Source organism: Macrobrachium rosenbergii, chromosome 21 (genome assembly GCF_040412425.1).
Source record: "Macrobrachium rosenbergii isolate ZJJX-2024 chromosome 21, ASM4041242v1, whole genome shotgun sequence".
Lineage (NCBI taxonomy): Eukaryota > Metazoa > Arthropoda > Malacostraca > Decapoda > Palaemonidae > Macrobrachium > Macrobrachium rosenbergii.
The window spans coordinates 45186773-45201772 of record NC_089761.1 but is presented as its reverse complement, the minus strand read 5'-3'; the positions used below and the strand labels follow the sequence as shown (position 1 = coordinate 45201772).

The 15000-nt window shown below is 35.7% G+C and overlaps 2 protein-coding genes across 9 annotated transcripts in view; one reads left to right on the top strand and one right to left on the bottom strand.

Annotated features, from left to right (window-relative positions):
- LOC136849475 (protein FAM133-like) overlaps positions 1-2898 on the bottom strand; it is a 40599-nt gene extending 37701 nt beyond the window's left edge. Inside the window, exons 1-3 of the mRNA XM_067122823.1 lie at positions 2809-2898; positions 1367-1591; positions 1213-1230 (exon numbers count right to left, since the gene is read on the bottom strand). Of these exons, the coding sequence (XP_066978924.1) occupies positions 1213-1230; positions 1367-1591; positions 2809-2898 (333 nt within the window). The remainder of the gene's footprint in view (positions 1-1212; positions 1231-1366; positions 1592-2808) is intronic.
- The window catches only part of LOC136850112 (uncharacterized), a 174335-nt gene that overhangs the window by 56791 nt on the left and 102544 nt on the right, over positions 1-15000 (top strand). The window lies entirely within an intron of this gene.

The following is a 15000-nucleotide window of genomic DNA, read 5'->3' as shown; positions in this document are numbered from 1 at the left end:
GTCTCGGGCGTGGAGACCCCGTGATCCCACAAAAGTCACTTTCACGAATCCCTTCCGCCTCGATGCTCGAGTCTCTGATGATGCAGATTGACAGTTACGTCCATTATGCTGAGATGATGCTCTGTAAAACGATTGTGTTCTTTTCCAGTCGGCAGTTTATGTGCTTGTGGCCTTGTTGTTGTTGCTGTTGTTATTGTTGTTCTTCCTTGGGTATTTGTTCTGGCGTCAAAGGTATGTGATACAAGAACAGGTTGTGTATTATTTTTTCCTGTCTAACGATTTCATTCTTTCTCACTCGGCGATTTATGGGCTTGTGGCCTTGCTGTTGTTGTTTTTATTGTTTATATTTCTTGGGTATTTGTTCCGGTATCAAAAGTACGTGATGCATGAACAGGTCGTGTATTATTTTTTCTATCTGTGCTCTTTGTTTGAAGTCCTCCTAAGTGTTTCTTTGTGCTTGATTGTTCGTACATATCTCGAAGCACTAAGGACGGTTTTTCGTTAAAGTTTTTGAGATAGGTGGACTACGAGCTAAGGTAGATTTGACTCGACGTTCAGAGGAATCCAGCGCTTAATGTTTTTCCTGTCATTTTTCTTCGGTATAGGCTGAGGTATATGCTTTCCAAGTGTTTTCTAGTTTTTATTTTGAGATAGCTTCAATTAAGCTAACATAGCGTAGAAATGAAGAAAGTCATCACATTTCCATTGATAAATTGACAGTAAAAAAATTTATATCTTCAGAATTAGATATACAGTATATATTTGCATTATGTACAGAGGAATCACAGTAATAACATTGATTAGTATTTCATTTTTCTAATCAAGTATGTTGCTGTGGATAATTCTGTATATAACTGAGAAGTGCGATACGATATATATATATATATATATATATATATATATATATATATATATATATATATATATATGTGTATATATATGTGTGTATATATATATATATATATATATATATATATATATATATATATATATATATATATATATATATATATATATATATATATATATATATTTTGAGTCCTGTTCTTGTCCAGTACATGTTCGTGCGTTCCTACGCCACTTCTCGAACAAACAAAACTGCCGTAATCTTCAGCATGACAAGTGGAAGGCCATGAGCGAGCAGTGTGACCTAATTCCTTCTCTTTCTCCACACACAGACACACACACACACACACACGAACCTGCACTCACCCGCTCCTCATCAAAAACCTGTCCGAAGGGCAAAATCCGGGTCATAAAAGGCACCAACTGGCAACCTTCCCCTTTTAGTGTGACCTCACCACCTGGCCTTACGAATCCTTGCCATTTAGTCGCGTTGCTTGACTTTCCACTTAATCTTCGGGACCTTTCTCCCAAATTCCCGTTTTTCGATCGCGTCCCCCAGGGCCCACCAAGACTCGAACTGGGTTCTCGAGCTCGTGGTCTCGATCTCGAAGTCTCGATCTCGCCTTTTGTCCGTCTCTATCACGACTCGGAACATCCCAGTCACGGTTGACCTGCCAAGAGGTCTGCTTAAGGTTCGAGTCACCGATTTCTTCTTCTTCTTCTTCTTCTCCTGCTTTTGTTCTTGCTGTGGAAAGGAAATCAGGCTCTTTCTCTTTTTTTTCTTTATTTTTTGTTTTCAACTGATGGGATGGTTTTCCTTATAAGTTATAACCGATTATGACATATGAAAAGTGTCTGTTTTCACGACAAATTTTCTGCTTTATATAATTGTAAAATGTGCGTTGTTTCAACATTTACACATTCACAGTCACGCACTTACACAGACACACACACACATATATATGTGTGTGTGTGTATGTATGTATTTCTTGACTGTGAATATGTAAGTATTTGAAATTACACATTTTGCACAGATATAAACATAACATCATTTTATGTTCAGTTTTTCTGTAATCCTTTGTAACAACTGCATTACACATGCATGTACGTTCAGCAGTTATTGGCATCACTGTTTTCGTTGCTTTATCGACTTCCATCTGTGCAGGAAAGGGAAAAGGTCGCCCCGTCTTCTTCTTCTTCTTCTTCTTCTTCTTCTTCTTCTCTGCACTTCAGCAAACAATAATCAACTTGCGATCATGCACGCGCAGCTTTCTCCCCAAAGACGCTGTCACTCTCATTTTAGTTACTCTCACTCTCGATTTACTTGCATTGATTCTCATTCGCTCACTCTCACTCTCATCTGGTCCACATTCGCTCTTCTACTTTCGCACTTTTGTCATTGTCATTTCTTTTTGGTTATTTTCAGTCGTCTGTCAGTTCGCTTCGTTCCTGTTTCGGTAATTTTCATAATTAGTAAAACTTTCTCTGTTAATTTCATTCATTCTCACTTCTCCACTTATCTCTTTCACTCTCCTGAAATCCTGCGTCTACTTTAATCGTTATCACTTTCGTTTTAGACACTTTCACTCTCCGAATTAACTTCCTTAACACACCCACTCTTACTTCGTTCGCTCATTTCTGCTAATCTCTCTCACCCATTTTTCACTCTCTCACTCTTAGTCTTATCCCAGTCACACTCACTCTTGTGTCGTTCTCCATTCCATTTGAGGCCAAATTTTTCCTCCGGATTTCTTTCTATTCTTTCTAGTTCCCTTTACCTCGATCTTCAGTTTCCTTTCTCTCTCTGTCTTTATTTGATCTTTTCTTTATGAACAAATTCTTTTTTCTCAATTTAGTCTTTTTCCGATGATCCAGATGTTATCAGTTTGACTGCTCCTCTTGAGCCGTTGCTTTCAGAACGAGGCGAGTTTTCGCCTGGTTTTTACTAGTGGTGTGCCTTACTGTTGTTCTCCTGTTCTTGTCTTTGTTGTTTTTTGGCATCTTGTTGCTCTCGCAGCTACAGAGTGATTGTGTTGCTGCAGTTGCTTTCATTGCTGCCGCTGCTGCTGTTGGTGGAGTCGAAGCTGCGATGAAAGTTATAGTTGCTGCTTCTGATTTTGTTGTGCTTTATGCTTTTGAAATTTTTTGTAACATCTTGCTGTTACTGAGGAAGCTTCTGTTGTTGTTAATCTGATTTTTGTTGTTTTGTCAACTACAAATACTTTCCTCTCTATGTTACAGTTTCTTGCGTTGTTGTTGTTGCTTTAGCAAGTGTCCTCTGCTGTTGTTGTTTTTGCACTTCTTGTTGAATCCCTTCAACTGTAATTGGTGTTGTTGAAGTTTCTTCTACAGTTGTTTTGTTGACCTTTATAGAGCTTTCTCTTTCCATATGAAGTGAAAACGCCTTGCGCCGTTATGACAAAGTATAGGACTCCATCCAGACTCAGGGCGTGGCTTTTAGTAGCTGGGAACCAGGACCAACCAACTGGGTCCTGCTGGGAACGTGTGTGCGCGCTGGTGGGCTCTTTCACCGGGTGCTATCGAGAGCAGATGCTCCTATTATCACATAGCATTCACGATAAGACGCTGCTAGTAACGCTAGCACCGGTGATTGCATGCCTCCATCGATGCTCTAGCATGGAGGAGCAGATGCCTCCAATAATGCTAGCCTTTGGGTGCGCAGTCACATATTGCGTGTGTGCTTGCCTGAGGTACTCCGATTATCGAGTGGGGGTAATTGCTTGTGTTCAGCCGTGGTATTCGCCTCGTTGATCTCTCTCTCTCTCTCTCTCTCTCTCTCTCTCTCTCTCTCTCTCTCTCTCTGGATACATGGATCTCATGGATACTTTCCGGGATGTGCTGTTGCTGTGATTATAGTAAAACTACTGCTGATGGTTCTAAATGATTAATATATTCTGACGGTGGGATTATGATGAATGATAATTTCCTCAAGATGTTACCAATAAAATGGGGATATTTTAGGGGTAAATTACTACTGTTACTATTATGGTTATCCACAAAAATCTCATAATATGGTGGGTCACTTCAGCGGTGAAGAAATCCACAGTGATGTAAATGTAAATATATACTAGAAATATATATATTATATATATATATATATATATATATATATTATATATGTATATCTATATATATATATATATATATATATATATATATATATATATATATATACATATATACACACACAAATCTATATATAGGTTCTATATATAGTCTCTCGTTTATATGTATATTTCTATTATATATATGTATTTACATCTATACCATTGTAGATCTCTTCGCCATTATAATGATCATTATCATAAGGATCTAATGAACTAGGCAACAAATCTATCGAGGAAGCGCAGGTAAATGCCAAAGGATAAGAAAAGAGTGAATGGATAAGGGGGGAAAAAAAGTGATCGGAAACAAAACTGGTACTGGTACAGGAAGTGAACGTAGCCGGAGTAGATCTCTGAGCCCCGCCCACTTTCAGAAGGACCCCAGTGATATACAGTGAGAAATTTGGCGAGTTCTTATCTCCAGTTTTTAGTGCTCTGGTGCACTTGAGAAGGTCTTTTGTCTCTTGGAAATACGCGATTTTTACCTTCAAGTTCTTATTTGATTTTAGGACGAGGTTAAGTTCTTGTCTAAACGTGGCCCCTTTTGTGAATTGGTTTTAGCATTGTTAGTTTTTTTTAAGTGTTCATATGCTCTATTTTTAGACTGAAAGTGCTGTCTTGGTGCAGCGAAAGGTCTCTGCAATGAAACAATGAGAATATAAAATATATATATATATATATATATATATATATATATATATATATATATATTATATATATATATATATATATTTATTTATTTATTTATTTATATACATCTAATCATATATTTATATACATATTATATACATATTTATATACATGTTTATATATATATATATATATATATATATATATATATATATATATATATATATATATATATATATATATATATATATATATATATATATATATATATCAGACTATGTCTCTGTCTATATATACATATATATGTATAGATCAGTAGATATATATATATATATATATATATATATATATATATATATATCTATTTATATATATATATATATATATATATATATATATATATATATATATATATATATATATATATATATATATATATATATATATATATATATATAAATGTGTGTGCGCGTGTGTGTGTGTGTATAAAATATCCTATTCACTGGGGCAAAAGAATGTAAAACATTGCACGTACAAAAGTGGCAATGGCATAGAGACGCGGTAATTGCACGGCTGAGAACTCGCCACACGAGAAAACCATTCCATTGTCGAATGCAAATTCCGCCATGAATATTTTCCGGTAGTTGAAGGATGGCTGGGAGGGCGGCGTCCTTCGGCGGAGGTTTTTAAAACATTTTCATAATTAATTGAGATGTTTTGTTGAGTGGATTTTTCCTCCCTTTTTTTCTCTCCTCTTCCTACCTTTTGTTTGAATTTTAGTGGTGTTTGTTTTTCGCGGCCTTTCTTATGAATCACTTGTTATCTGTTGTTTTCTCCCTCTCTCGCTAATTTATATTTAACATTTTGATGTGATTATTTTTGTATTTTAAAATGTGATGCGTTCATTTCTCAAGGTGTTTGTTGCATCGTAAGTGTTCCATAATTGAGTCTCTCTCTCTCTCTCTCTCTCTCTCTCTCTCTCTCTCTCTCTCTCTCTCTCTCTCTCTCTCTGCTTTCTAACTGTCTTTATTAAGCTTCAGACTTCATTCACGATTATGGCTAACTTTTTATCTTAAATAAAATAAAGACTACTGAGGCTAGAGGGCTGCAATTTACTATGTTTGATGAATGGAGGGTGGATGATCAACATACCAGTTTGCAGCCCTCTAGCCTCAGTAGTTTTTAAGATCTGAGGGCGGACAGACAGAAGTGCGGACAGAATAAAGTGCGGACGGACAGACAAAGCCGGCACAGTAGTTTTCTTTTACAGGAAACTAAAACATAAAAAATATCTTTCCGTTGCCTTTGATTGAAAGCATTTCGTTGCCTTAGTTTGAGGGCTTTGGCATGCGGCCAACACTACTATTACTAAAGTAAAAGTAAATAAATTTTTTTGTTCTCACTTTAGTGATGTTACCATTGACTGTTATCATTACAACGGGAATGACACTCTTCTGGAACTCAAAGTACACGCAGTAAATTACGAAGCACAAAATAAATTACTAGGTTGAACATTCATCTCAGAAATTACGGGTTCAATTTAGTAATTAAAGTTGATTGCTTGCTCTTTGGATCCTTGTCTTCTCAGTGTTTTAGAAAGCACAGAATTAGGAAAAATGCAATACATTTATAAATTAATAACGTGTTTTTAATAAAAAAAAAAACTTGCTGCAGTAAGTTGGCGACTCCACGTTCATCATTTCAAGTCTTCCTGGTTTTCGAAAGCAAAGAATTCCTGTTTTTTTTTTTTTTTTTTGGGGGGGCAGTAATTCATCCTTCACAACAGTCGACCAACAGTCATGTACCCAATTCCTCGCTTGGGCCTTATGCATAGAGGTCTATTCAGAAACCTTGTTCCTTATGATTAGGGTTCATCTTCAGAATAATAATAATAATAATAATAATAATAATAATAATAATAATAATAATAATAATAATAATAATAATAATAATAATAATAATTAGGTCAACATAGACGTACTGAATCTTAACGGTATTCTCCCACACCGCTTCTTCCCCTCTTCGTGAAAGAACTCGGGTCTACTCGGTTGCGATCCGTTTATCTCATCACGAATACGTGACCGAATGTATCTGAACAAGTAGCGATAATATTACGAATCCCCCGTTCTTGGCTATAAGCGGGACGTCACGAGTTCATGATTATATCAGTCACTTTCGTCTTCATTTCATAATATTTCGTGTTGAATGACGTAGATTTCTGGGTCAGAGATGTACTGTTTTTCACGATTTTATAACAGTAATGTTATTTACAAATGAATAATACGCCTGTCTGTCACGTTCATCTTCTAACTCTTGCATTCAAGATGAACAGAGAGAGAGAGAGAGAGAGAGAGAGAGAGAGAGAGAGTTGAGAACTCTGGGTCAGAGATGTAATGATTTTTCACGATTTTAAAACAGCAATGTTTATTTGTAGATGAATATGACGGAATCACGTTCATCTTCCAACTCTTGCATTCAAGATGAACACACACACACAGAGAGAGAGAGAGAGAGAGAGAGAGAGAGAGAGAGAGAGAGAGAGAGAGAGAGAGAGAATTGAGAACTCTGGGTCAGAGATGTACTGATTTTTCACTATTTTATAACAGTAATGTTTATTTGTAGATGAATATGATGGAATCGCGTTCACCTTTTAACTCTTGCATTCAAGATGAACAGAGAGAGAGAGAGAGAGAGAGAGAGAGAGAGAGAGAGAGAACTCTGGGTCAGAGATGTACTAATTTTTCACGATTTTATAACAGGTAATGTTTATTTGTAGATGAATATGACGGAATCACGTTCACCTTTTAACTCTTGCATTCAAGATGAACCAGAGAGAGAGAGAGAGAGAGAGAGAGAGAGAGAGAGAGAGAGAGAGTCACGTTTGGATACACCGTTAGTTAGTTACTTCTCCCGGATTTCTCCAAGTTTCCATCGTCCACTGCTCAGACGCGAAGTATTATGAAAAGGAAAGACAAAAATGCCTTTTTCCGCGGGACGAGGAAAGACAAAAATAGCCTTTTCTTCTTTTCATGACGTCACGAGAATGACGTCAGTAAAAGGGGTAGCGGGTTGCTTCCAGCATTAAATTATAGACGTTGAGGATGTGATTAGATTTATTTATGGCTGTAATTGATAGATGATGTGAGTCTGCGAATGCTTTTGCTCCCAATAGATCAAGAATAGCAATAATAAGTATAGTAAGATATTACAGGGATTAAGGGTGCTGACGTAGACCTCAGAAAAATGGCCAACCAACTAAAACATAACGATTATAATAATGACGACGAAGAATTATTGACAAAAGCAAATATTAATACAACAGGCAACCTAATGCCTCTTTTGTAGCCCAGGCCAGAATATAACAGGAAGCATAAGACCATTTAGCCTCTTACAGGAAGAAAGGTATTAGAAGAGGGAAAAAAAGAGGCTAGAAGAGAATTCCAAAACATTTTTTATATTGTTTTTGTATATAATACCAATGGTAATAATGATATAATTGAATAATCATTAAAATGCCGAGTGTGGTAATAGCGATATTATTATTATTATTATTATTATTATTATTATTATTATTATTATTATTATTATTATATACGAATTCAATGACAGTAATAACAACAAAAATGCTAGAAGTGAATTGTGCACTGCGGGTGGGATGGTTCGACGCGCTGCTGATGTGATTTCTGAGTAAGTACACGAGGAATCTAAGAATGTGGAATTCTTATGCACAAGATATTCATCCTCAATTCAGCAGTTGAAGTGTGAAATTAACAACGACCAACATCATCTCGTTACCATGGAGCCACCCTCTGACAGGGAAACGGCTTATTATTAAACAAAATAATAATAAACAAATATTCTCCTCAAAATTAAATGCATTTACGAACCCCTCATATACGAGATAAAACCTCGCAATCTCATTTGCTATCTCATCAACGAGAAGTGACTCACAACGGTTGGGTCACCATCATTCTATGGCCACGATCGCAAGAATTTAAACGAGGAGATTCTTAATTCAAGTTCTAGATGTGAGGAGATTCTCAATATGAGATCTAAAATGATGATGAGAGTCTTAGTAAGAATTTTTACACGTGATGAGTATCTCAATATGAATATTTTAGATGCATGGATATTTTCAGCATGAGATTCTAGATAACTATAAAATGATGACAAGATTCTTAGTAAGAATTTTCAAACGTGATGAGATTCACAATATGAATTTTTAGATGCGTGGATATTTTCAGTATTACAGTAGATTCTAGATAACGCCAAAATGATGATAAGATTCTTAATGAGAATTTTCAAACTTGAGATTCTCAATATGAATTTTTTTTGGATATTTGTGTGAGATTCTAGGTATTTTCAGTATGAGATTCAAGGTAACGGCAAAATGATGATAAGATTCTTAGTAAGAATTTTCAAACGTGATGAGATTGTCAATATGAATATTCAGATATGTGGATATTTTCAGTAAGTGATGATGAATAACACCGCTAAAGATGGCGAGATTCTAAAGAGAGGAGATTCTCAGTAAGAGGAGAATAATTAAATTGTTAGATCCACCAGCTTCCTAAGGACAGTCCCCGGCGACCTGATTGTTTTTTTGTTCATGATTCAGAACGAGGACAGTTTTTGCGGAGAGAGAGAGAGAGAGAGAGAGAGAGAGAGAGAGAGAGAGAGAGAGAGAGAGAGAGCAAATCTCCGTAAGTAGTATTGCAAAGGGAGACTTTCTTTGTTCTTGGCAAGATACACAGAAAAATCGATAGAGAGAGAGAGAGAGAGAGAGAGAGAGAGAGAGAGAGAGAGAGAGAGAGAGAGAATTCTGGTCAGCCTTTGTTCCCTGTACTGAAGTGAACATCATTTACCATTCTTTATTCTTTGTTAGAGAGAGAGAGAGAGAGAGATGGAGAGATGGTAACGGAACATGTGAACATTATTCCTGCTTAACCCATTAACTCTTATAATGCTTCCCTGATTACTATAATCTTCTTCATGATCATATTTCCTTCGCAATAACATTGCAAAACTAAATAAAATACTACCCCCTCATTACCTCTGCCTATTTTTGTGTGTGCATGAATTTCGCCCAGCATGAGAACGGAAGTTAACTGTATTTTCGAGAACAATTTATGGAGTTGAAATACCATACGATATGTTTCATATATTATAGGATCTAGGTTACTTTCCACACTTGTGCACTGGTGGTCATAGTGAAGTGACTCGTCAACAGGGATAAAACAGTTTTGACAGCTTGTTTTTTCATCTGAATTTCATCCTTAGAATTTATTTGGAATTGTTATTCTTTATTTATGTATATATTTATTTGTATCTTAGCTTTCTTCATTTATCGAATTGTTAATTAATTGATGTTTTCGAATTATGATTTTTCCAAACTTCTTTGATTGGAATGTTTAATCTCTCCTTCAACACATGTTCCTTTTAAACTGCTTCCTTATGGTTTTAGCTATTTCTTTCTTAACCTGTTCCATACTTCTCGAAGCCTAACTGAATATCACAGTAGTCGCATCCTTGTACCTGGTACTGGAAGAATATGGAAAAAAATAAAAGGACGAGGAAAGTGACGTGAAGCACAGAGAAGAAAACGGGAGAGATGAAAAGTAGGACATGATTAGCAGTCAGAGACAACAGAATCATGTTAATTATTAGAATCATCATCACTCTAAATGCGCAGTCATGCTCAACATGTTTAAAAACCCATTAGTTCGCGAAATAAGCTTCCTCTGAATAGAATGTCTGTGTATGATACGGGTCACAGACACACACACACACACACACACACACCAGCTAATGAAAATCAATTACGAGAAACACAGATAAATCAACAGATGTAATTATCAGCGTGTGCATATGGCGAGACAAGGGAACAGAACGGTCGTATATGAAATAGTGAAGAACATAACAGAACAATAAACCAGTAAATATAAGACACGAACGAAGCGAACATGCAGGAAAATAAATCAGAACGCTAAGGAAACAGCACTTCTTGCTCCAAAGGGCCTCCCTTTTAAAACTGAACGGAACTTTATCGATAAAATCCCTCGTCTTTTTACCGGGCAGTTCTCAATGAGGAAACCCGATGTCGAAACAGAAGCGGGAAACAAGGTCACTGCTCTCGTGACCTTTTCCTTGAGATCAAAATGGACGTTGTGCAAAAATGGGTGAGCAACAACTACCGCCGCCCCGCCTACCCCCACCTCCCCGCCCTCTCCCTGGTCCTGGTGTAGTGACCAGCGGATCTGCGCAAAGAGCTTTTATCTGGCTGGCGGTCAAGGCGGACGAGTTCGTGAAAGCGATGATCTGCACATTACAGGTAGTCCACTTCTGAATGAGAGAGAGAGAGAGAGAGAGAGAGAGAGAGAGAGAGAGAGAGAGAGAGAGAGAGAGAGAGAGAGAGAACATGATCTTGGAAATGGTGGTGAGAGAGAGAAAGACATGAGTACATACATATTTGAAGAGTTCGATTTGTGGAGAGAGAGAGACAGACATACATGAATTATAGGTAGTCCAATTCTGAATGGAGAGAGAGAGAGAGAGAGAGAGAGAGAGAGAGAGAGAGAGAGAGAGAGAGAGAGAGAGAGAGAGAAACACGATCATGGAAATGGTAGTGAGAGAGAAAAGAAAGAGTACCTACATATTTGAAGAGTTTGATTGATGGAGACACACGGACACGAATTGCAACAATCGAAGGAGAGAGGGGATGGGAGGAGAGAGATATAGAGCAAGTAGCTGAGAAAAAGGAAAAATGAGAGAGAGAGAGAGAGAGAGAGAGAGAGAGAGAGAACATGATCATCGAAGTGGTGGTGAGAGAGAGAAAGAAATGAGCACCTACATACTTGGAGACTGATTGATAGAGACAAATAGACAGACAGACATGAATTGCAATCGAAGAAGGAGAGAGAGAGAGAGAGAGAGAGAGAGAGAGAGAGAGAGAGAGAGAGAGAGAGGGGACATTATAGCTACCTGAAATATGAGAGAGAACACTAATACGCCTGCAGAATAAGAAAGCGAGATTGATAGAAGTATAGATATTATATATATAATGGAGGACCTCCTAGCCTGTATTTTGATCGAGACTTCACTCTCTTCCAAAGAAGAAAATGGCATCAAATCCAGGCATCTTTTATAATTACAGTAGAGGTGGAATAAATCACAGTGGTTTCCACTACTTTAACAGGTCGATGAGTCATCACCGAAAGAGAAAAATTCAAAGCATATTCGTTCATAATTTCGTTTGAGGATTTGCAATAATAAACCTAATGACTGTAATTTTGAATTTTGATTCTAGCTTAAAGAATACGCTCTAGATTTTTGGTTGTTCTGCCTTTAAGAATACATTCTAGATTTTTGGTTGTTCCGCCTTTAAGAATACAATCTAGATTTTTGGTTGTTCTGCCTTTAAGAATACAATCTAGTTTTTTGGTTGTTCTCCCTTTAAGAATACAATCTAGATTTTTGGTTGTTCTGCCTTTAAGAATACATTCTAGATTTTTGGTTGTTCTGCCTTTAAGAATACAATCTAGATTTTTGGTTGTTCTGCCTTTAAGAATACATTCTAGATTTTTGGTTGTTCTGCCTTTAAGAATACAATCTAGATTTTTGGTTGATCTGCCTTAAAGAATACAATCTAGATTTTTGGTTGATCTGCCTTAAAGAATACAGTCTAGATTTTTGGTTGTTCTGCCTTTAAGAATACAGTCTAGGTTTTTGGTTGTTCTGCCTTTAAGAATACAATCTAGATTTTTGGTTGTTCTGCCTTTAAGAATACATTCTAGATTTTTGGTTGTTCTGCCTTTAAGAATACAACTAGATTTTGGTTGATCTGCCTTCAAAGAATACATTCTAGATTTTTGGTTGTTGTGCCTTTAAGAATACAATCCAGATTTTTTTGGTTGATCTGCCTTAAAGAATACAATCTAGATTTTTTTTTTGGTTGTTGTGCCTTTAAGAATACAATCTAGATTTTTGGTTGTTCTGCCTTAAAGAATACAGTCTAGATTTTTGGTTGTTCTGCCTTTAAAAATACAGTCTAGGTTTTTGGTTGTTCTGCCTTTAAGAATACAATCTAGATTTTTGGTTGATCTGCCTTAAAGAATACAGTCTAGATTTTTGGTTGTTCTGCCTTTAAGAATACAATCCAGATTTTTGGTTGATCTGCCTTCAAGAATACAGTCTAGATTTTTGGTTGTTGTGCCTTTAAAAATACAGTCTAGGTTTTTGGTTGTTCTGCCTTTAAGAATACAATCTAGATTTTTGGTTGATCTGCCTTCAAGAATCTGCCTTAAAAAATACAATCAGTCTAGATTTTTGGTTGTTGTGCCTTTAAGAGTACAATCCAGATTTTTGGTTGATCTGCCTTAAAAAATACAGTCTAGATTTTTGGTTGTTGTGCCTTTAAGAATACAATCTAGATTTTTGGCTGATCTGCCTTAAAAAATAAAATCAAGATATTTGGTGGATCTGCCTTAAAGAATACAATCTAGATTTTTTATTGTTCTGTCTTAAAGAATACAATCTATATTTTTGGTTGATCTGCTTAAAAAATACAATCTATATTTTCGGTTGTTCTGCCTTAAAGAATAAAATCAAGATATTTGGTGGATCTGCCTTAAAGAATACAATCTAGATTTTTTATTGTTCTGCCTTAAATAATACAGTCTATATTTTTGGTTGATCTGCTTAAAGAATACAATCTATATTTTTGGTTGTCCTGCCTTAAAGAATACAATCTATATTTTTGGTTGATCTGCTTAAAGAATACAATCTATATTTTTGGTTGTCCTGCCTTAAAGAATACAATCTATATTTTTGGTTGATCTGCTTAAAGAATACAATCTATATTTTCGTTTGTTCTGCCTTAAAGAATACAATCTAGATTTTTGGTTGATCTGCCAGTATCAAATGATGTCGAAATTATAGAGTAAAAAATACACATATTTGTGATGAATACCAAAGAATAATGGAAACAAATAACAGAATAAAGGCAATAAATCGCCTTTAGGGTCAGAAATATCATTCCTTTCCAAGACAGGTTAAATATAAGAATTGTCTGCATGACGTCAGAGAATATCCTGAAGATAAGTGGGGAGGGTTAGAGTGAACAGGCCTTAGGAGATCACGGACCCTTTTCGTAGGGTGCAGCAAGGGCATGTAAGGGTCAAGGAGACATGGTGTGGCCCTCTGCACCCTGACCCACCAACGAAGACGGTGGAAGATAGAAACAATCAATGCTTCTGTTTTGGATATTCTTATTTCTATTACTCTTTTAGTGCTTCTAGGGGTAATAGCTTGTATATTATTATTATTATTATTATTATTATTATTATTATTATTATTATTATTATTATTATTATTATTATTATTATTATTATTATTATTATTATTATTATTATTATTCAGATGAACCCTGTTCATACGGAACAAGCCCACAGGGGCCATTGACTTGAAATTCAAGCTTCCAAAGATTATGGTGTTCATTCGGAAGAAGAAACGGAAGGTAATGGGAAATACAGAAAGAGATCATTTATTATAAATACAGATAAATCAACAACCTAGTAAATAAGCAAATATAAATGTAAGTAAAATATTAAAACACAAGTTGAATTGTACTAGGGTAGCGATGTTATTCATTTGCATACAAAAATTAAAGCATAGTGTACCTCGGATGTAGGACACTGAGCTTTCATTTGCAAGTATCGCTGTTCGATCCCGCCTGCCTCACTCCACTCGACTCAGCTTTATCTGAGGGGCTAGCAATCTCATTCCTAGAGACACAACCTTCCAGCGCCACTCCCTTCAAAAGGGGAAAAAGTCTCAGAGATATATATATATATATATATATATATATATATATATATATATATACATATATATATATATATATATATATATATATATGTGTGTGTGTGTGTGTGTGTGTGTATGTATGTATGTATAATCATCTCATGGTCACTAAGCGGTATCTTAATGACTTGCGACTTTAAAGGGGTTAATGGTAAAAGATATTGACTTCTGAGGTAAACGTCCAGCATAATTTTGTTTTTTTAACTTTAGGGAGCTAAAATCAACAATATAAATAGTGAAACTGAAGTGTTATTATTTAGTGTTTTCCAGTGTATGTATACTATATATATACATATATATGTATATATATATATATATATATATATATATATATATATATATATATACTGTATATATACTACTGTCCACGTTCTAAAACATATATTTACTTTTGAGTGCTGTTTATTGAAGTGCACTCATGTGCACAAAACTCAAACACATACACAGGTGTGGAGAGAGAGAGAGAGAGAGAGAGAGAGAGAGAGAGAGAGAGAGAGAGTGCGCGCATGAAGGTCATATGAGTAATGTATTGCACACA